This window comes from Thermobia domestica, chromosome 11 (genome assembly GCF_964235325.1).
Source record: "Thermobia domestica chromosome 11, izTheDome1.hap1.1, whole genome shotgun sequence".
Lineage (NCBI taxonomy): Eukaryota > Metazoa > Arthropoda > Insecta > Zygentoma > Lepismatidae > Thermobia > Thermobia domestica.
The window spans coordinates 33569127-33592383 of NC_137464.1; the positions used below are offsets into that span (position 1 = coordinate 33569127).

At 35.0% G+C, this 23257-nt stretch overlaps 1 protein-coding gene across 6 annotated transcripts in view; it reads right to left on the reverse strand.

Moving 5' to 3' along the window:
* Positions 1–23257, reverse strand: part of LOC145664022 (ral GTPase-activating protein subunit alpha-1) — a 200320-nt gene that overhangs the window by 132843 nt on the left and 44220 nt on the right. For all 6 annotated transcript variants that reach the window (XM_081730314.1, XM_081730316.1, XM_081730318.1 and 3 more), the window contains exon 2: positions 6175–6285. In XM_081730314.1, coding sequence (XP_081586440.1) covers positions 6175–6285 — 111 coding nt within the window. The remainder of the gene's footprint in view (positions 1–6174; positions 6286–23257) is intronic.

Below are 23257 nucleotides of genomic sequence, written 5' to 3' on the forward strand. Positions count from 1 at the left end.
AATGTCAGAAGTGTTCCAGAAAAATTATTATCGGAAGAGGTCTGATCATATACCACAGTAAAAGTTAAATCTTCAAGTACCGACGCTTTAAAAAGGTACAAATGAGCACTTACACGGGCAAATATTGATATCTGGTACATTATAAAACTTACATAAACTTTGATGGTACTTCCAGGTAATTTAAGGGTGATTCAATCCTCTCAAGCCCTACAGGATCCTGTTTATTGTGACTGACATTCCAGATTGCAAAAAAAATTATGCTGCAATTCTAGATCACTTTCAATTGTTTTAATGCTGTGCTTTTACTTTTTGCATATTTCATTGATTTGTTTGGTGGATTGCAGTTTAGCGTTCCTTATCAGCAACAAAGTTACATGAAATAAGGACCTATAGTTTAAGGTGGAATCTGAACCACCATAATGCGATCAAACTTTAAGTCACTCTCATCGGGAATCAAACCCTGGACCCTGTGCACTAAAAGTACGCACGCGCTAGCCAGTAGATTAATGGGAAGTCATATTTCTCATTTAGGTTACTACCTGATAAGCATTTGAATACAGTATATATCAACTACTAACTGTAATTACGTAGACGCATTTATGAATACATGAGCTTCTTCGCTGGTCTAGTGGCTATAAAGAGAGCCAGCAGGAGAAGATCTCTGACAGCTCACAGTAACGCTGCCGTTACTCACGTGTCAATGCTTTTTTTTCGGTGCATCTATAGTAGCAATTTAATCAATGGTGTAGGACAAACTGACCGTAGTTGGTAACACTAGTACCAAAGTAGGGGCTACATTGTCTATCCGCATGTAGTGAGAAACGTCAGAGACCACTTCTTATTGACCCGGCTATACCACGTAAGCCATTGTGCAAAAGAGGTTACCAGCTTCGATTCCCGATGAGAGCATCGAACGCACAACAATGACCCAGATCGCACTTTAAATTGGAGGGCCTGGGGCAATATACTGCTATGTCACATTTGTAACAAAATTGAGATTTTACTATTTTTAGGATCCTTCGGTATCTTCTGACCCATTGCTGTTGAAAAGTTTGCAAAAATCGAGATTAGACCGTAGTACACATCATAAGTGTTCTTCTTGCTTCCATTACTTAATATGGTAATGCAGCAGCAAAAATCGCTTTATTGTCGGATCATCATCAATGTGGCATAGCACTAGACTGCCCCGAGCCCTTCAATTGTAGATTTCTCCTCTACAGCCTCACTGCTAACAACGGACGAAAATACAGATCAAACAGATCATTCACCTGTATAGGGAAGACCGGGGTTGGTTGGCAGCAGGAGCTGGTTGACGAACTGCATATAACTCCTTCATTAATTAACATATTGAGCTGTTGCTGCTGTCATAAAAGAGCGACCTATGGATGCAGCTGCCACCTTCATATGGAATTTGTAGCATGCGGATTATGGCATCTATTAAATAAAGTGTTTTTGCCAGTCTCAAGTATTTTTTTCAGTTCTCCGTTACATCATCACAGAATCGTCACTACTTGGAGTACAGAGGTAAATAATATAGCATTAGTTAGATCTGAACTTTGTTTTTATGGATATTCAAACAATAAAACGTAAATGCCAAACAATTGCTGAGTAATTATGACTTTGTTGCACAACATGGGATTGGGGTTAGTTGGCGCATAGCATTTGGGGTTGGTTGGCAAGTGAGCCAAACAACTCCGTGTGGAATTTTATTTCATTTTACTTTTATTGTTACATTGTTTGTTTTATTGATATTGTTTACAGTTCTACCAATCTTTTACTTCAATGTTATAGAATAGCATGCACGTATTTGATTGCTGTCAAAATTTAGAAATCGAGATAAGACTGTATGCCGGACTCTGAATTTTCTGAATAGGCCTAATTCTCAGGATTAAGAATATTTTGTATGTGCTCTTTTGTTACAAAAATAGAGGCCTAGCTATTGCCTTCTTTCTTGTGGAAAGTAGGAAATAAACTGCATTTCTTGATAATTCAGCTAAAACATATCTTAGTTTATCTTAGCTACTTAGTGAACAACCGGAAATAAACTACGTTTCTTGATAGTTCAGTTATTTTAATTACATTTTGAAATAATATGAAGAATTAACCTACACCAAATCATATTAAAACTTATGTGGTTTGATAATCTTGTAGCTTTCAATGTCATGAAAACCAAGCTAGAATGAAAGAAAGAAGTTTTCATATTTCATAATGCTGATTCTTTTAAATGTTGTGAATAAAAGCCATTTCAAACTTCAAATAGCCTACTTCATTGCAATATATATAATAGAATTTAGAAAAATAACGTTTATTTCTAATAAATCCAAATTTTGTGTTTTGCTATATTTAAAAAGTATGCCAACTAGCCCCACAATATCAGCCAACCAGCCCCTTACTAGAGATCAGTTGGCATACTCCGTTTTAAAAGAAAGAAAATTTATTTCTCGAAAACTGTAAGCAACAAAACAAAAACAAAAATTGAATTTCTTAGAGGAAACATTGGTTTGTCCGTATACATCAATTACATTGCAATACAGTGTACCATCTGCTCATAAAAAAGAATGAAAAGTTCGCCAACCAGCCCCGGTTTCCCCTATGTGTATGCCTTTAAACTTTCCATTACTTATACGTTTATATTAATTTAATATACTTCAGAAAGTTTATATTTAATAGTGTAATAAGCATTTAATAGCGTAACCTTCCGTTTCTTTATTATTTTAATCCATTCATTTAATTTCAGTAACTGGAGTTGGTTTTCTACTCCATCCGCTTAACCGCGATTTTCGTCAATCTTCAGTAGTTCTGGCCCCCCACCAAGTCCGGAAAAACGGAATCCTAGCGTATTTATTAAACTAAGTTCTAGCTATTTATACAGCTTCGTTGTGATCATCTTACACCGAAACAGACAAAATTATTCCTACTTATACGTGTTTAATTGCTTTATATATAATTTACAAAGAATTTGTTTATTTGTTTTTAACCTATCGTTCGATGTTTTGTCATTGTACAGTAGAACCGAGCTCTATCGGAAAATAAAACGGAACTTCGTTCACCGAACATAAAACGTAGTAACCGTTTGTAATTGAACGAAACTACGTAATGACACAAATAATAATAATAAAAAAAAAAAACAGAAAAAGTCTATTCTACCGTTTCAATAATGTGAACAGGATACATTGAAATAATAATCTACAGAAATTTCTTATGAAGGATAATCAAAAATAGAATATGTGTGATATTGGAGTATGTCAATATGCGTTATCTCCTCGTAATAAAACTGGTTATACCAAGATAAGGATGATTTGTTGAAATTTTTAACATCAGTGATACAATTACAAATACGTAAAACTTTCATTAAAACTCAAAATGAAAGTTCACATGAAATCTGGGAATCAGTTCTTCTTCGAGTCATAGGGTCATAAGAGTAAAACACACAAGTGATCAAACAAATCAAAAATGATTTCCCCTAAGAGGAATTTAGCTGACTATACCGGCTTTGGTTAATCCAGGTAAATTTCTTTCTACCAAAGTTAACATTCAAAGCAACATGATTAATCACTTATAGTATTTTGACATGATTATTTTTAATAACTGGTTTTCTCCCTCTCAACGGCTCTATAAAAACGTACATAGGAAAAGGAACCAGGTAACGGCTCTTTGTCTAAAATCTAGAAACAAATTCCGTTTCTAGATTTTAAGGCTACGAAACAATGATATTAAAAGAATCAAAATAAATTACCTTCTTAGGATTATTCAAGGAGGAATGAGACTAGCCTTAAACGGGACAATTTTGAAGAAAGAAAAAAAAATGGGAATAATTTTATCTTGAAGAATTTTTAACCCTTAACTGGCACAGTAAGCCCAAATCTGGTCTTTAATAAATAAATCAACATCTGCGCAGTAATCAGGTAACATGCGTATTACGAGGTCTCACAACTAACTTTAGTGGAAAGGACGTTCCACTTAACTTGACAAATTCTGTAATTATTCTGCGTGGGATTAGATGAATTTCTGTCATACTAGCAGTTACAGATTAAAAAAGGATGTGAAAATTAGAGATTACGATATCTAAAAGCGTTGTTTGATTACGAGACTGGTAATTTTGGATTTTAATATTTCATTTAACTGAATGTCGTTGAGGAAAAGTGATTACTACCAGTAGATTTTATTACCATCAAGTAACATCACTGAAAACGTTTATTTTTAAATATTAATACATATAATACTAAATCATGTGTGCATTTCATTTCCTATGCCTGTTGCAATGCACAATGTAGTTTGTTAACTACACAAAAATATGACACAGACTTATAAATATGCATGCAACATGATGTCGAATACATGAGAGGGAAAGAGAAAATAGGTTAAATATATTACTGTCATTCATGAGATCATACAGGCATATTCGTTAGAATAAAATAATGAAAGTAAATTACTCAAAGCGAGAGAATATTATATTATATTAGTGTTTCTCATCTATAGAGTTCAAGAATTAAATTATATACATAAATATTATGCACTATATATATATATATATATATATATATATATATATATATATATTTCTATCATGTCAACGAAAGTTTTTTTTTTTCTTTGCGGTTTTAAGAGTAACAACATAAAATTTATATAAGATTTATTTTCATGTATTTTAAATTTTATTTTTTCTTCGAAATTACTGTAATATGGGCGCATAAAAGTTAATAAATAACCTCTCAGCTACACGATTCATTTGTTGTGTAGGTCAATACGTTAACTTAATAAGTTTGGAAAAACACACGAACAAAAAGAAAACGGAAGGACACCAATTGATCTATAGGGACTCGGATCCCAATTTTCGATTGCAAGGCGGATGTTTTACGAACGACAAAATCAATTTCTATTCTGTGGGTTACATCTACTTCCCAACGGTGTGCTATTAGCTTTGTGATAATATTTCATACAATATTAACTTTAAAAAAGGGAAATTCAAGAGCTCAAAAATAGTTACAGTACATTACAGACTATTTACCAGTCCTTAAGGGGAAAAAGTTATTAATGAGAAACTTGAGATTCTTACACTACTTTAATGAACAGTTAAGAGCCTAAAACAAGGGATAGTGTGACGTGAAAAAAAAAGGGGGGGGGGATTCGACCTACTACAAAACTGAACTTATACGCAGGATTACCATACGTCATCTTTTACTCGGATGTATCCTCTTTTACAAGAGTAAAATACGCGTCCGGGAGGATTTTGCTTCGCAATCAAACTGTATGGGTTTTCTAACAATTCGAGAAAAATGGAAAGCTGAAATAAATAGTTCCATTTGAATTCATGTATATACTTGTATACATTGATCACAAAAGAAGTATGTAATAGTTTGTCGAATATGGTTCGGATGGCGCTCTTCTGCTAATACTATGCAGAAAAGAGACAGTTATGCATTTTCTCAGCAATAACTCCAGTGGATGTGTATAACTGAAATTGAGCTTTGTTGTTTAAAATATGTTTAAAGTTGTGTAAAACAGTACAGAAAGTATCATTTAAAAGATAAAAGGAAATTTATAGTTGTTCACATTTTGTAAATAAACGTTTTTCTCAGATGTCCTCTTTTCCATTTCTTGAAGTTTAATAACCCTGCCTTAATGAAACTTACTAATACTATATAACTTTTGATATTTAAACAGTATTCAAAAAGTTACGCAACCCATAGCGCCAATATTTGATCTCCTTTCCCTTCTTTCTTTTATTGAAGATGAGAGGTGATGAAACTTGAAGAAAGGAACTTGTAGTACAGTGTCACAGCAGCATGGTGAGCACACTGGAGAAAGGAAGTTTCATTCTGGAATATTAGATAAAGATTGTGTTATGAAATTACCGCGGCATATCCCGGGAAGAAATCTCTATAGAACTGCAGAAAAACATTGAACAAACTCAAACTGTGGACAACATTTCAAGTACTACATTCAGAGTGCGTTCAGGATCATGATACGAAGGGCGAAGATGTCTGAAGTAGAAATAGTGACCATTTTGAACATTTTTCGTAGTACCTTCATGGATTGCGTGACTTTTTGATTACTCTGTAGAAAATAATAACCTCAAAGAATAAAGAAAGATACTATATTCTTCCAATACGGAAGTTTGGCAATCATGCTAAAGGTAGAATCAATTATAAAGAGAGAATTATTTATACGCACCTCTTTGCCTAAGATTGGCTTCGGCAGTAACGAAACTGTCGTACAATATGAAATACACGTAACTGTAGTTGGTTTCAAAGAAGTTTTTTGCTTCCTCCACATCAACATTATCTAGAAGGAAATTCTGCAATTAATCATGTAACACTGACAAATTTACAAACATTTATAAAGCATAGGGCAATGAAATGTTAATTTCGATACTCTTGAAACATTTGAAAATAAAAGAACAATTCACTATCCTCGATACTTATTTTATAGTTTAATTTTTATTTCTAAAAGTAACTAACATTAATGTATACCCAGTTTCATGAAAGTGCATTAAAAGAACTTAGTTCAACACGGAAACAGCCATTTCACCATCTGGTATTATTGGTCCAAAACAAAATCACATATTTCTCTTACGAATCTTTTTAAAACTTAATGGATTTGTCCGCTGAACAGTTGTAATGCATATTTAACAAATGTTTGTGAAAATAGTAGTAAGACTCATTAAATCTTGTTTGAATGTTAGAAATTAAACAATTAAAGCCGCTTAATGTTTGTTTAACTAAGTCATTTAAAACAAGAGACTTAATGTGCTAAATGAGCGATCCTATTCTGATCAGTGATGAAATGACCCATATCCTTAACAGGACGCAAAATTGACAGATGTTAATGATCACTAGAGAAACCAGTAATGGAAGTTATAAAATTCCTAACTCCATTGCTCATTTTATTGATTTATTTCGGGAGAACTTTTATATTGTATGGCTTTCGTCTTTCTAATGTTTATTTTCACTAATACATTTCACAATTTTTCCTTACTTCTTCTTCACTACTGAGGTTATTAAAAATATATATAGTTGAACCTTATCAAAGTGAATCGAATCCGAGTCATCTCCACTTGAGAACAGAACGCTACTATTGAGCCGTAGTGAAGCTCTTTTTATTTGCATGTGTTCTTATTGAAGTATAGTTTTTCTTTCAATTCCAATACAAACATCAAAACTATTTGGCATCGGGCTGGTTGTCTGTGAAACTTTACGTTAAGCTAATCTCTTCGTCTTGAAAGTAATTTATCAGTTTTCAAATCGTCCACAAACTGTAGCCCTTTTTTCCACTCACCCCCCCCCCCCACTACATCTACTATGTCCTTAAGGAAAAAGTTAAAATTCTCATGTGTCTTAACAGTTTATTTTTCTCTTTTTAGGAAACATCTACTATTACTCTTTCCCCCCTACTATCGACAGCATTTGCTCCTTAGTTTTTCGTTCGACTCAACTAATGTTCTCAATTATTCTCGACATTCATATTTCGAAACCCTCTAGTCACTTTTAGTCGCATTCGCATTGTGTCCACGTTTCTGTCATATAAGAGTACAATACTTCATGTGAAACATTTGATGCTCACAAAACAGACTTTTCTTCTCCCACGATGTTCTTTTCTATTCCTTTTCTTATTCTAATTTTCCGTTAGTAATTCATGTCTTTATAAATTATATATTAGGTACTGGAAATATGCCACATGATCTAATTTCTCTCCTAATTTGATATGGACCACTTCGTCCCACTTACCATTGATTTTCTTTTTAGTATTTATTTTCATCCCATACTTTTACGGGTTTTCTTTTAAGTTTTCTACCACGTTGATGTTTCCTTCAAATTCCGCAACAAGAGCCAAATCATTTGCAAGTCATGTACACCCACGTCTTGAGCGAAATTCGAGCCCGTGACAGACAGTTGTGGCGATGCGCAAAAATTACTGGATGTTATTAAGAAAAGACAAGATTTACTATCAAGACCGTTGTTGTTGCTCGCTGATAATCACCTGTGCACCATCTTGAATAAAATTTTATTTTCAGCTATGGCTATGAACCTCTAATCCATCTACTGGGATTATTTGATCGAACACTTCCAAATTTCTACATCTTTCAAACTTTGAATAACTATTTACAAGGGAGAGACATTTCCATAATGACGATGAGATCATCACAGAACTGAAGAATTGGTTTTCTGCCAAGTCTGAATATTGATACAAAGCTGGTATTAGAATAACTGTTCTACAAATGTGAGAAGTGTGTTACATAGCCATGTGACGAAGACAGGCCCCTTGCATTAAATTTCACATCCATAACATGTATATGTGGGCAATAACTTTTTGGTCTACCCTCGCATGGAACGTGTACGTATGGTTTATTTTTATACTTATTTTAGTTTAAAGTTCACGATTATGAATCGAAGCTAAGGAAGATAGTGGTGATGACTTGGATGATAATGTTTAGATGATGAAAGTGGGAGGAAACGGGGGAATTCAGAGATAACTAAAGCACCAGGTGTTTGTCCACCGCAAAGCCCACTTGGCGGGAGTTGATTGAACCAGGAACCCCACAGATGAGCGCTTTATCACTGAGCCACAGTGGCACCATGTAATGCTTAATACGAAATCTTAATCACATGTATTTCCATCAGGAAACGAAACCGCTCTCCATTAAAAGCAAAAATGCTAATCACCTAGACAAGAAGAATTTTATTTTTATTATTATTATTATTATTATTATTATTATTTAAATCACTCAAGATTTGTATACGGTGATAGTACCAAGAATTCATTTAATCAAGTCGACTTTCAAAGAACATGATTAATTCTGGTACGAACTAATTTTGAGACCCTGCCATTTCCAAGTGGACCTGGAATACAGCCAGCTTCCTCCACAATACCAACTGGATTCAATCCACACAAGGACTTCAAACTCAAGCTTTGGCTTATCCACCCTTTACCCAAGTTTATACGATCTCTGTACTACAGTGAAATCACCAAAGAACTATATTCAATACATACATTTTTCTGCTATGTGTTTTACACATGATCAACTGCGACGTTAATTAGTGTTATCAATATATAAGCACAGCAAAGAAGCTGCCTTTTAGAAGAAAAATATTTTAAGAAGGTAGATAACAAATAATGTGAAGTCATTCACAATATGCGATAAATTATGTCATTACATAATGGATTACAATTTATTTACAACTTAACAATTATTAACAGTGTAACAATTTATTTAGAGACGTGTATTTTTAAATTCAATCCTGATGTGGGAATACTGCACCCATTAGCTAACATGTTTCGTATCTTAAGGGTACATTGATGCCGTTTCACATTAATCTACAATCAACAGATTTAATCCCGTTCTGAACTTTCTCGTAGCGTACGCGTCTTCGCGCGGGAGATCCGGGTTCGATTCCCGTTGAGAGCTCATGTGGCGTGAATCCCACGTTATGCTCTAGGTCCACGTCTCATATAGCCAGGATGTTGAACGGGGACGCTACATTCCAAACAAATCAATTTATCCCATTCTTGAACTCAAAGGATACATAAATGCTTATTTTGCAATCGGGACTTACTAGGGCTCGGATCATTATCTTCATTGGGACTCGCGCCCACTAGTCTCAGATTCGCACTCGAGCAAACTAGCCTCATTTAAACTCCTCTGGCTTCGGCTCCCACACGCTCGAGCTCATTTATTTGGTTCAAGCTCATTGAATCCGAAAGCCAGACTCGCGAGTTTGCGCATCTCTGATAATATTCATTATTTTCAAATACAGGATGTTCACAGTTACTGTGCACTATGGAAGTGTTGTATGACCTGTAAATCAAACTATCTATGCACATATGTTTTAAGTAAGTTTTACAGAACATTAACACATAAGCACGTTTGTATGTCCAAAGAAATCCGTTTTCAACATATTTTATACAAAGAGTTTCGACATAGTGTTACTTTCACCACACACAATTTTCTAGAAACCCTGTCTAATAAGTTCAACAAGAAACAAGTTGATAATACAATTAGGATTATTGCAGACCGATTTCCACACAAGTAGAAAATAGCAAAACTGGAGAGGAAATCTAAACACAGAGACAGGAAACCCTTTTCCATTAGATATATCAAAGATCAACAAATCAGGTCATCCACAACACTTGTCTTTTACTAAAAGTATATCATGAAGCAAATGAAAGGTTCTCAATTGCTGAGAAAAACTCATTCTTATCTTCTTTATTAAAAGCAAATCTTGATTAAAATGGTTTTGCAAAAATTTCACTAAGTTCACACCCCAAATTTGATGGCACGTATTTCGGGAACCAAAAGCCTACACACCGGATCTCACGCGCTTGTAGCTACTATAACATGTAAAGTTTGATCTTCGCCGCCTGGATTCTATTGATTTTTTTTTTCTTTTTTCTTTCTTTCTTTTCAATATGAAATCCCAAATTACATAGACCATAACTGGAGAACCGAAATCCTACACATCACAATATTTCATAGTATTTTATAGCAGATCAAGGTCTACCACAACACTAAGTTTGATTCAAAATGGATGAGTTCGGTCGAATTCATAAGATACAGTATACAGTGGCCTTCAAGGGAGGACGATAAGTAGGTGCGAAATATTCTATTATATACGATATTTAAAAACATTACGAAATTACAGTTATGGCATTACGGAAAGTCTCAAATTAGATGTTACGTCAGAGTGTGTGAACTAGGGCTCTTCACGAGATGAGACGAGACACGTTCATGAAATGTTTTCGAGTCAAAACACGTCGTGGGCAACCCTAGATGGGAAATATTAAAATAGCCTCCCACTGGGAAAATATCAGATATGCATTACTAATTGCATCACGATTATACAGCGTTATTAATAAAAAAAATATTCAAATTATACTATTTATTTACATCACAAAACTTTTAAGGGCACATGATATCTCATCGCCATAAAATATCGAGAATTTTACAGTGTAATTATTTTCAACTCGATGAAGCTAAGATGATCTCTATGACCACAGATTCTTTCAGTTTCCTCAATAGTGCAAAATTATGTATTTTTCTCCTTGATCGCCAGCTGGTATGTAGTTGACGAAGGAAAACGTTTACAAGATGTTTTCCATGACCAGCCGCGCTCCATGCGTCGCACACAGTTGCGTTCCACCCACTTCTCGTGTTTCAGGTATACGGCCTTGAGTAAACCAAATGAGTTCTTTCACCGAACATTGGCCCTTCGTATAAAGCACCACGCAAGCTTTCCACCTTTCACGATCGCTCATTTTCCAGTCTTTTATACATTTTTAACATAAAAATTGCAATATTTTAAAATATTGTTTCCAATACACATAAGATTTTAATATCACGGCTCTTCGTAAAACCTAACGATAGCATACACTTACAAACACGAACTAGTCAGTTTAAGCTGAAAGTGATTGGGTATCACTTTACATGTACTATATCTAGTTACAAAGACCTCAATAATATAGAAAATATGACGCTATTTAAGAAATACAGTTAACCTACTCTCCATATTAAAATTTAATGGTTTCTCTGTCATCTGCTGAAACTTGGTTTGAGCGAATCATCGAGGCACTAATATCATGAAATACTAATAATAATTTAATTGATTGGAATTTCTAGTGCTAAAAACAGCCAGAAGCCTATTATAGGACACTATATGTTGTATACATAACAGTTTGAATAAAGATGGAAATGATAAAGTAATTGTTATGGGAATAGATAGATATTGCATACACGAAAATTACAAAATACATAGCAATATAAATGTGAACACAATGAAGTTATACAAATTGTGTATAAGGTACATACTGAGATATTCTCCGTTACCATTTACAATTTGCAAAGCGTATGATTTTTTTCAAAGCTATGTACAGTTTGGACTTCTAGGTAACACTGGATTATGTATTATAATCTTGTGTAAGTACTTTCAGGAGTGATTGTTTCCTTTTCTTTACATATAATAAATCATCTTTTTGTTTTATGAGCTGGAATTCGGAATAATATTTTGCTCAAAATAAGCTGTTTCTTTTATTTACAATTAATTTCTCAATGCACATTGCGTTAATGTATTGCCTTCCTGTTGCAAGAGATTCTAGTTCAAGGTGGTCAAAGAGTCTCTCACAGTTATGGGAAAGATCACACAAATAGCACTACCTTTTCCATACTTTTTCAACCATTTCTTTCTTTGTTTTACACATATTAGTCCAGACAACGCAGCCATATTCCAACTAAGATCGAATTTATATAACTTTCACTCTAATTTTTTAAATTGGGCCATTTTCTTAAAATGGAACCCACTACCATAAACGACTATTTACTGTGTCTTACATGCATCTCGAACCTAGTTTGTTATCAACGTAATTTGCATGTTCCACTTTTTCAACTATCTTCTTATTTAATCGTAAGTTGTTACAGAACATCGGGTCATTCTTGTGAAGGATATATTTTAAATTAATAATAATAATAATAATAATAATAATAATAATAATAATAATAATAATAATAATAATAATAATAATAAGCTTAGTCAAAGTTTTAATTTAGGTAGAGGTACCAACTAGGGTTGCCACCTGTCCCGTATTAGGCACAACATTCGGAATTTTAAGAAAACTTTCAGTCTCTCGAACTACGCCAAAGAGGGACTCATTTTATGGTGGGACACCAAATTACCCCAAAACATTAGTAAATATGAGAGTGAAATTTATAAATTTAGACCAACGATGACCTCCTTGCCGTAAACGTCGGTACACAACCGATGGGCAACTAGAGGTATCTCGCCAAAAATTGGCGTCCCCGCAACGACAATCCATGGTGGACCCACTTCCGTTTTGAAAATTATTCCACCAGCAACAGAGACGCGACGAAATGCCAATGAACAATAAAATTACTCTCCCAAAATATGTCCGTAATTTGTTTACGTTAACGAGAGTCTGAAAAACACTTTAAAAAACATTTAAAAAAGTGTCCCGGAGTGGGCGCGAACCACCAACCTTTGGATTACTAAGCGCGTGCTCTTCCGACTTGGCCACGGAGGCGATGAAGAAAAAGTCGCTTGTAGAGGCATAAATCCTTGAGGTACTTTTAATTTTGCTAATCAGAGTGCTCCTGTAACCATGTATATTCGACGATAACCGTTTGAGATTAGATAAAGTCCGTTCGCCATGTAATTTTGTAACAAAATGATGCGCGTCTATTTGCTTTATTTCATGGTTCTCCCTTATTCACTTTCAAATGATCGACTACAGGTGTCCTCTAAATTCATACAATTATACAAACTCATCTCAAGATTATTTACTTCATGATGTAGAGCCAGGGGTTCTCCGTAGCTCCCTTTAGGAACAATTCGTCAGGAAAAAATAATATATAATAACCGCATGCACATGACTGGCGATAGTTCGTGTTGGTCCCTTCGCGATTCTCCGCGACAAATCGAAGAAGCGCGGACCAAAATGAAGTCCTCGCTGCTACGCGGTGGTAACTTCAATACTCCTACTCTAGATATCTCTTTCGACTCGACGAAACGCTGCCGCCAGTGGCACACTAGCGGCAGTCTTTCGACGAGCGACGATCGACATTTACCGGCAAGTGGGCCACTAGGCGTTGGCGACGTTTACGGCATCGGGGTGTGATTATGAGTACAGAAATATCGATATGCTCTATTGTTAAAATTTTTCGTGCTGGCAACATTGAACGAACTATAATAGGACCCAGGCCCGAAACCAACCACAGTGGTTTGGGGAACCATGAACATTTTAGGGGGGGGTCATTAAAAGTTCTCTTACAAATATCTAAACTTTTTGTATTAATAATTGCATTTTGTATTGAGGTCTGAAGGAGCCACGAAAAGTTTAAGGGAACCAGGCCCCCCTAGCCTCCCCTCTGGTTGCTGGCCTGATAGGACCGCCAATGATGATGATCTTTGTTTTCAACTATTCAATTGTTCGTATCTGCTGTTAAACTAGCCAACGATAGACTGACACTGAGTTTTCTGTTCCGTATATTCCAAGCCTGCTGATAACTTAAAATTGCAAAGGGTTTCTTTCACTAGCTAATTTAATAATAAAGAGAAGTGCGTTTCGTTTCGCATATTGTAATTGTAGGAGACTTTCACACTACAGGAGTTCAATAGTGAAACCGGTAGTATTGTCTACCACTTCCGGTCTCATCAGAAGGATTAAGGACACAGATGAAACCTGCTCTTAGGACGTTTAATCCGTATTTTTTTTAAAAAATGTAGCAATATATTAGCGTTTTGCTCTATACAGGCACGTAGCCAAGGGGTGGGTCCGGGGGGTCCGGACCCCCCCCTTCGAAACCAGAAATGAAAAAATAGGGAAGGATGAAACAAAAAGAATAATCAGCGTTATGATAATAAAACTACAACAAACGTTTGATTACTTATTGAGGAGCTCTCTGTGGAGGAAACGGGAGGGTCAAGTTGAAAATGGATATTATTGTAACGGAGCATTCCGAATTCCATCTAGCTCCATGCTTATCCTGTGGACTACAAATGACGATTGATAAACCAGTTCGATCATATAGGGCGGTATTCAGAGAGAATTCGTTAATCGAAAGTTAGTCAAAGACTAGCTAGTAAGCATACTAACTTTTTGGTACTCAGAGTCTACTTTGACTACAACTAAAATGATTATTTGGGTATGATTAACTTATAGAACCCCAATGCATCGGTAAGTAAAATAAATGTGGCAACTACGGAAAAGTAGATGAGCGCATGCGTAGTCTGTAAAAATGAAAACACATGAATTACGAAATACGAAATGTTGTATCGCAAGCTAAACCATGGGTAAAAGATTAGCCTCTGCTGTAGATTAACTAGTCACATGTGATTAACTTCGTCAAATACTACGTCCTAATCAGAGACTCTGAATACAATTTTGAAAACCATCCTTTAGTCAAACTCGTAGTATGTCATTAATCAGATTTCAAAACGACTCTGCATAAGGCCCATAGACTCCCAGGTAGAACTTAAGAAATGCCCACAATCACCAGAGCCTGATAACATAGATTCCAGTTACACTTGTTAAAGAAAGTTTCAAATTCACAGCAACACTAATCTATTTTATAAGATGTCTTTACTACCGAAAGAGATCTCGTTGCTATCCTTAATGGCATTAAACGAAGACAAGAAAAACAAGAAAGAAGACAAGAATAACCGAGTTCGAATGACTTCGGAAGATCTTTTTCAATGTCTTTTTCAATACTTTTTAATATTCTTTTACTCGAGATTTCTTCATAGTTTGTTATTAAAATACTTACTAACATATCCTAATTTTATTGTCCTAACAAACCAGTATTAATATGTTGCCAGTAGAATAGTTTAGATTGATCGATCCCCTGGTGTGTGATCACAGTATTTCATGTCACCCCCCCCCCTTTATTACAAAATCCTGGTTAAACGAACCAATATATCTTGCCAGTAGAATAGTTTAGAATGATCGAACCCTGGTGTGATAACCACGGCATTTCGTTTCGGACCCCCCCTATAACGAAATTCTGGCTACGTGCTTGCTCTATAATAAACCAATACTCAAACCGGAAGAAGTAGATTACAACCATTATATTCTTCTAAAGCAGTGGTTCACAACCTAATTGTTATCACGACCCCCCATTTTACTGCATCGTTTTGCCAGCGACCCCCATTGTAATTTCTGGTTTGTAATAAATTTTTGTGGGATTTTTAATATACCGATTGCGGAGATCTCACGATATCCATTATTTCTATAATAGTAGTAATAGTATTATTTATTGTATATAATGGATACGTAACTTCCTTGAAAGCAAATTGATTAAAACAAATTTGGTCAGTTTATTCATATTACAAATATCGAATCCGATCCGTCATACTGTTTCAAAATAGAGGCCGTTTGAAAATTTTAAAACTTCCTAACTCCCTTAATTTTAGATCATAAGATAAAAAATAAAGTGATTTCTAATTTTGGTTTTAAAAACTTGGACAGTTGTTAAAAAGTTATTGTGTGTTTTTAATGACTTAATGTGTGTCACGAAGACTGAACCGGACATTGCCGCAGTAGTGAAATCACACCATGCTCACGCATCTCATTAGCTTTCAATTTTAACTAACTGTATTTCAATATGCAGGTTTTGCTGCATTTGTATTTTTCTGGTATTCCAACATGCAGTTCTCATTAGTTTCATATCGTATCTCTTTCATTTACATTTATTTTTAAAACAACTCTGCACCTGTTGAAAATGTTTAATAGACCTATTTGTTGTTGTTGTTATATAAAAATAAAATATCAGAACAGCAGCCTATCAGAACAAAACTTAAAATAATATTTAAAATATTCTCCGGTATTAGATTCTAATTATATTTCTCTTTTGCTTACCCCTTCGCGACCCTCCCCCCCCCCCCCAGGTTGAGAAACCCTATTCTCAAGTTTCCAACCTCTGCAAACTTCGGTTTATCACCAGATTGTACGAACGTAACTACTCTAATTCCTATTTCATTTTTTATACTTTTTTTTCACTCTTCCTTCATGGTATCGTACAGCTTAAGTGTTTATTTTATTGAGAAACCTGCGTCAGTTTTATTTAACAAAATTAAAAAGACTTCCGTATTTCGAGGAAGAAAAAAAAAAACATACATTGCTGCTACTAACTTATTACAAACACATGCTTCGAAAATTCTGCACACTTAAATTAATCCATACGTCTTAATGTGAGAAAAAAGTGTATCTGAAAAGTTACGAACACTACACACTAGCACATAGCAACTCGGAAGCCAAGTAGCGTGTATTCCCACACAACAATACACATCACATGATATTTGTGGGAATCTAAAATGAGAAAACAACATCATATTAACTTCATCTACCGTAAAAAATTTTGTTGGGAGCTCCAGTGGTTAAACGCTTTGCGTCATGTTTACGGCTCTCCTAAAAGCATTGGCTGTATGAATTTTTTACTTCATGAATCATTTTAACACTGTTTCAGCGAGATGGAAGTCCTGTGCATTATTTTTTCTCTTTTATTCTCACGCAAAAATGGTCAATACTTTACGAGCAATCAAGTTCATACTGACTCCGTAAGTCTCCAAGATTAAAATCAAGAATTCACTGAACACACAACGGAAGAATTTTTTTACTCAAACTCTAAAAATCATCTGGAGTAATAACTCATATAGTCCTATATTCATTAAGTATACACAACTAAAATTACTTAACTTTGGAAGTGCAGTCTTGTTCAAAAAAAAAAAAAAAAAAGCCATCCGCCTCTTCTTAAAAGGTATTGTACTCTCATCGTTATTTCAAGCAAAGATGTTATAATAATACCATACGTGGGTCATAATAATACCATACGTGGGTCTAAGAATTCAGCTTTTTAATGACAAGTGTGTGTACCAGGTTGTTTTGAAAAGAATTATACATAATATTTTTTGTATCTATCCAAGAAAACTTGTGGATTACTTACAAGGAGAAGGCAGACTTTGGTAAGTGAACTTCGAGGCCATTTTTTGCAAGTTGGTAGTGCACATTTAAAGAATTAATATTGCAAACTGGGAAAGCGCAATGGCCCAAAATAACGATGAAAAACAGTCTTAAAGTTTTCTACTTGATGCATATATTGTACGACGCACACATTTACCATGTGTCGGCGTGGCAAAGTGAGGAAAATCTTTGACTCATACATCGACTCATACCTGTTCGAATCATACATCTTTTTTTGCTTCAACCAATAAAACAGCCATTTGTAACTATAAGTAAAATATTAATTCACTATATGTTTATAATGAATAAAACAATAGAAATTTTCAAATCACTTGTAAAATCTTCCAATGTTTCATGTTAACTACGGTAGGAACAAAAAATTTAATCTATTCCGTAAATATTATTGTTACCACAGTCGTATTGTAAAAAATGTTCTGCGAATTACAAGGGGAATGAAGAGGAAATCTCCTTTTGTTATAGCAACATCCAGTATTAGCAAAGGGGATTTCCCCCTCAACTCTTTTGTAATTCGCAAACTGTCAACAGATGTAGACACGAAGCGTCAAGAACATTTATTACACAACGATTGTCGTAACCAGTGACGTATTTAAGAGGGGCGCTTCCGGGCTTGAGCCCCGCCCGAAATGTTATTTAGTATATTAAAGTAAATGAAATATCTTGGAGTATTTTCACATTTTCAGGTCTAAAGTTGGCAAAGCCCTTCCGAAATAAAATCGTAAATACGCCAGTGGCCGTAACCACAATATAATTCGTGATATCAGTATATTTACGGAATAGATAAAATTTTGTTTGCCAGTTATCATGGAACATTGAAAGATTTTACAAGTGATTTGAAAATGTCTATTGTTTTATTCAGTATAAACATACGGGAATTAACATTTTACTTATAGTTACAAATGCCTACTTTATTGGTTGAAGCAAAAAAAAAAAAAAATGTATGACTCGAACAGGACTCGAACCCGGGACACTTTACACATAAGTCACCGATTTTACTCACTCTGCCACACCGTCACTTGGTCAATTCGCGCGTTGAGGCGAGTAGAAAACTTTACGACGGTTCCTCCGTAATTTTTGGCCAATGCGCTCTCCCAGTTTGTAATATTAACTCTTTAAATGTGCACTACCACCTCGCAAAAAATGGCCCCCAAGTTCACTTATCAAACTCTGCTTTTCCTTGTTAGATTCTTCTCCCCTCCTTCCTACCACTTAGTAGGACTGGTTCTATGCAAATTTCTCTGTTCCCGCTTGGTACATCTCTCGTTGGATTAAAAGTAATGAGTTACTTTGATTGGAGTAGAATTCAGCATTCCTTTCAGCATGGAAACTGTACAGATTATCCTACACATTAACGAGGGATTCGAACATGAGCGTCCGCCAGAACTGAACCCGGCTCTCTCGCGCCAAGTACTGAGCTGAAGTTTGTATTTAACCTATACGCTGCTGAAGTAGTCTGTTGTGAATTTCACTGGGCGCAGCCATATTGGTTACAAACAATCTGTTGTAAGGTGGTTACTAAAGCAGTTTCAATTGCATTGTATGTGGCAGCTGTGAGTCTTGTGAAAGACAAAATTAGGATTTAAAAAAAAAAAAAAAAGGCTACATGTTCACGAATAGCAGTGAATATATTTAATTTATACGTATAGGAAAGCTATATTTATCATAATATGAAATAAAATTACATTTTAACTCCTTCAATCGCCAATAACTTGCTGGACAACAAGTGAGTGAGAATCCCAAGCATGTACATGAGCGCCCCTTAACAATAATTTTAGACCGAGTTTAATTAAAATTATTGAAAATTGTTATGCTATATAGGCTACTTGTCATATTGTTTGTTTAGTTTCAGTGAAAATGTTTAATACGGACGAAACTTGTTTATAAAATTAGTGATAAGATATTCGGAACAAACTTACCAAACTCTGCTTCTCCTTGTTAGATTCTTCTCCCCCCTCCCTCCCCTTCCTACCACTTAGTAGGACGGTTCTATGCAGATTTCTCTGTTCCCGCTTGGTACATCTCTGGTTGGATTAAAAGTAATGAGTTACTTTGATTGGAGTAGAATTCAGCATTCCTTTCAGCATGGAAACTGTACAGATTATCCTACACATTAACGAGGGATTCGAACATGAGCTTCCGCCAGAACTGAACCCGACTCTCTCGCTATTCGGAACAAAGGAGTACAGCGCTAGAATAACCAATGCATTTTAAAGAATGCAATTACGAATATATAATTTCAGAAACTTAGCATTTTTGTGGAAATAATTTCCTAATTTATTCTTCATTCTTTTGTTAGCGGGTGTCCATTCTTTGCTTGGCACTGGTAAAGTTGAAATGCGTCACCAGAAATAATTAAATAATTTAAAAGGTATAACTCTAACTATCTTATATAATGTCCTAATGTTATCTGAATTATTTTCTTTGCGTCTACCACAAACGACGTACAGATTTGTAACACGCCAACATATACATGTATTAAAATTCATAAAGGACAACACGTACCAACTTACGCTGGGTGATCACGTAACACTACATCTATGATGATTAAAAACAGCTTGGGGGGCGCGGTGGCTCAGTGGTAGAGCGTTCACCTCCGGTCTTGGGGTCCCTGGTTCGATCCCAGCTCGCGCCGTATGGACTTTGTGGTGGACAAACACCGTGCTCATGGGTTTTCTCGGGGTTCTCCCGTTTCCCCCCACTTTCTTCATTCCACCATTTCACTCATTTCTCATTATCACCGTCTCCTTTAGCCTAACCGGCATAAGCGTGAGACGTTAAACTTAAAGATTTCATTTCATTTTTTAAAAAACAGTTTGAAGCTCGAGCGCATGTAAGGATGCATCTGTAGGGGACAGGCGAATCAGTGAAGTTGGGTATGCGTGGAAGAAAGACAGGTACAAAATGCGTACACTAGCCAGGGCTCGTAATCACTACAAGTGGATTTGCATTTCAATTTCTTAGTAATCATGGCACATTTTTAACGCCGTTTCTATGTTCTCCCTCTACATAAATAATTTTCTTGTACAGAAGTATTTTCGTAAATTAGACAAATTTTACACAAAGTTTCAAATCATGATTCCGTATTTTTCATGCGTACTTATCGTAGATCGATAGGATGGGGCAATTATATTTTATGTCAAACGGGATGAGACAAATTAACAAGTCTGGTTTAAACTTTACTATATTGCCTGTACTATACACTCTTACCAAAATTCATATGCGGTAAGATACGGTTAGGTTAGGTTGTGATTACTTAAATGCGGTTGTCTTACATATATGTGTGATGCTGATTTACCAATTTTAAAATCATCCATTGCCTGCAAATCTCAATTGTATCAAGAGTTTCAAATTTTTTCACATATATGTAATCACAAAGGTAAAATTGTTATCGAACTTACGCTGGTGAGGATCGGAATGAGCGGAGGCAGGCGAGTATCACACTCCATGCTGGGACAGGCACTGTTCGAAGATTATAGTATGCCGTTAAACGTGTGATTCAATTATCAGTTTACTAAGAAACGATTTTACAGTGTTCTGAGTATTAATATATATTAAACAGCGAAAATGTCACAAACAAACGAACAAAAAAAGATAGAGCAAGGGAGCTTTTGCTAAAAATATGTGTATTTTAATTTCTTTCTGACAGAATATGCAAGGAGAGAAACTGTTCTTCAAAAAGATTGAGATATATCTGTTCACCCAATAAGTAATTAATCATTATATCGCTTGTTGTACAATGTGGCTTTGTTTTTGTTTCTCTTTAATATGTTATAGGCCTATAGTACAATATTTCTAATTTCATTCTTGAAAAAAAAAAAAAAAAAAAAAAAAATGCATGTACCTCTTAAACTGTTATGGTTATATCCGAAAACGAAACATACCATTTTCATAGGCGAGTACCATGTGAATTTCATATAACCCGCTCAAAGCTGGTTTGTTTGTAACAAACTAGCTCAGCGTTTCCCAACCTTTTTCAACTTGCGGCACACTACGGTTGTAATTTGAATTCTCGCGGCACACTTATAGACATTATAATTTGAAAATATAAAGTATCGTGGTATTTTTCTGTGATTTCTAATCTGAGAAGAAAGCTCGATCACTGGTTTTCACCCTTGGTTTATCATTATGCTTATTTTTCATTCTAATTTAAAAATTGAAAACAATTGCAGTGAGATACATGACTCAGATTTTTAAAAATACACTTTCTTTTTCGAAAACTGTACCTTTTACTAAGAAGGAAGATTACTAAATAGCAAACGAACAAGCAAATCTTTTACTTTTAAATTACAAATGTAGGTAATTTGTATGCATGTTTGCTTTGTTGAAAGGATTGAATATTTTAAAATTTCAAGTTACAAAATAGCCTCCAAAAATAAAGAAGCAATAATGGTCATAACAATGATAACAAATACTGTTTTCAACATTAAAATTGAACAGAAAAGTAACACGGTATGAAACATAAAATTGTAGATTCATAGTAGAGGTTCATAGTAATGTGAAATACAAATATACATTTTTCCTTATGTTTTGCAATTCCTCGCGGCACACCAGCGGCCCATTACGGCACACCGGTTGGGAAACGCTGAACTAGCTGAACAGGAAGCGGAAATGACGTTTACTTCACCAGCATATTGTAAAGCAGTGGTCGCCAATTTATGAAGCTTCTGATCTACCGTACTGTTTTTAAAATATTACTGAGCTACCAACCAAACGTAAAACCATTAAAAAAAAAAAAACTTACAATTGTTTATTGCCTATCAAGTGGAGTAATCAAGGTTAGCCAACCGGAGCGTTAACACGATCTACTGAAAACGTCCCCATGAGCTTCTAGTACCTCACGATCGACGGTTTGGCGATCACTATTTTAAAGACAAGAAATAACTTACTGAAGAATTTCAACTTCGGAGTAATAACCGTAAATTTATTTGCTTTTATTTTTTTATATTTATTTATTTTATTTTATTTTTTATTTATTTATTTACATAAAGTTACATATGAAACACTCTAGGGGAAAAGCATACATAATTTATTGAAGATCGCTCTTCTTTCAACAAGTATGTGGCTTAAGCAGTAGTTTGTGTGCAATACATAGACTTTTCTTTTAATCTTCCTTTTGTAGTTATTTTATTAAGCAGTAATTAGTTTTCAGATTACGGGGGGAAAATGTCCTTCATTCATTTGCGTAATTCGGGCCTTTAAAGAGAAATGGGTGATCGGAAAAGTTTTGTTGCTATTCTTCAGATATCCGCACCTATTGTAGAATTTTGAAATTTTGTATAAATATTCCCCATGTATTCTAACCTGACCATAAGATATGAATTTCTACAAATGTGACCCTAAAAGAGCAAATGGAGCGAGCATGTGCATAAGTCTGGTGAAATCGGATTCTGAAACCACAAAGAATTAACATATACTTACCATATCTTTAAATTATTTTCCAAAAATCTTATTTTTCATCTGCTAATTATTTGATAATGAAGATCACTATGGAAAATAGGAAAAAAATGAAATGAAATCTTTAGTTTTACGTCCCACGATTATGCCGGTTAGGCTAAAGTAGACGGTGATGATGAGAGATGACTGAAATGGTGGAATGAAGAAAGTGGGGGGGGGGAACGGGAGAACCTGAGAAAACGCACGAGCACGGTGTTTGTCCACCACAAAGTTCACACGGTGCGAGCTGGGATCGAACCAAATGGAGCATAGGAATTGTTATTTAAAGTATTTTTATCGTTTACCGCATCATATGACGAGTTTTCTGTACTATAGAATTTTC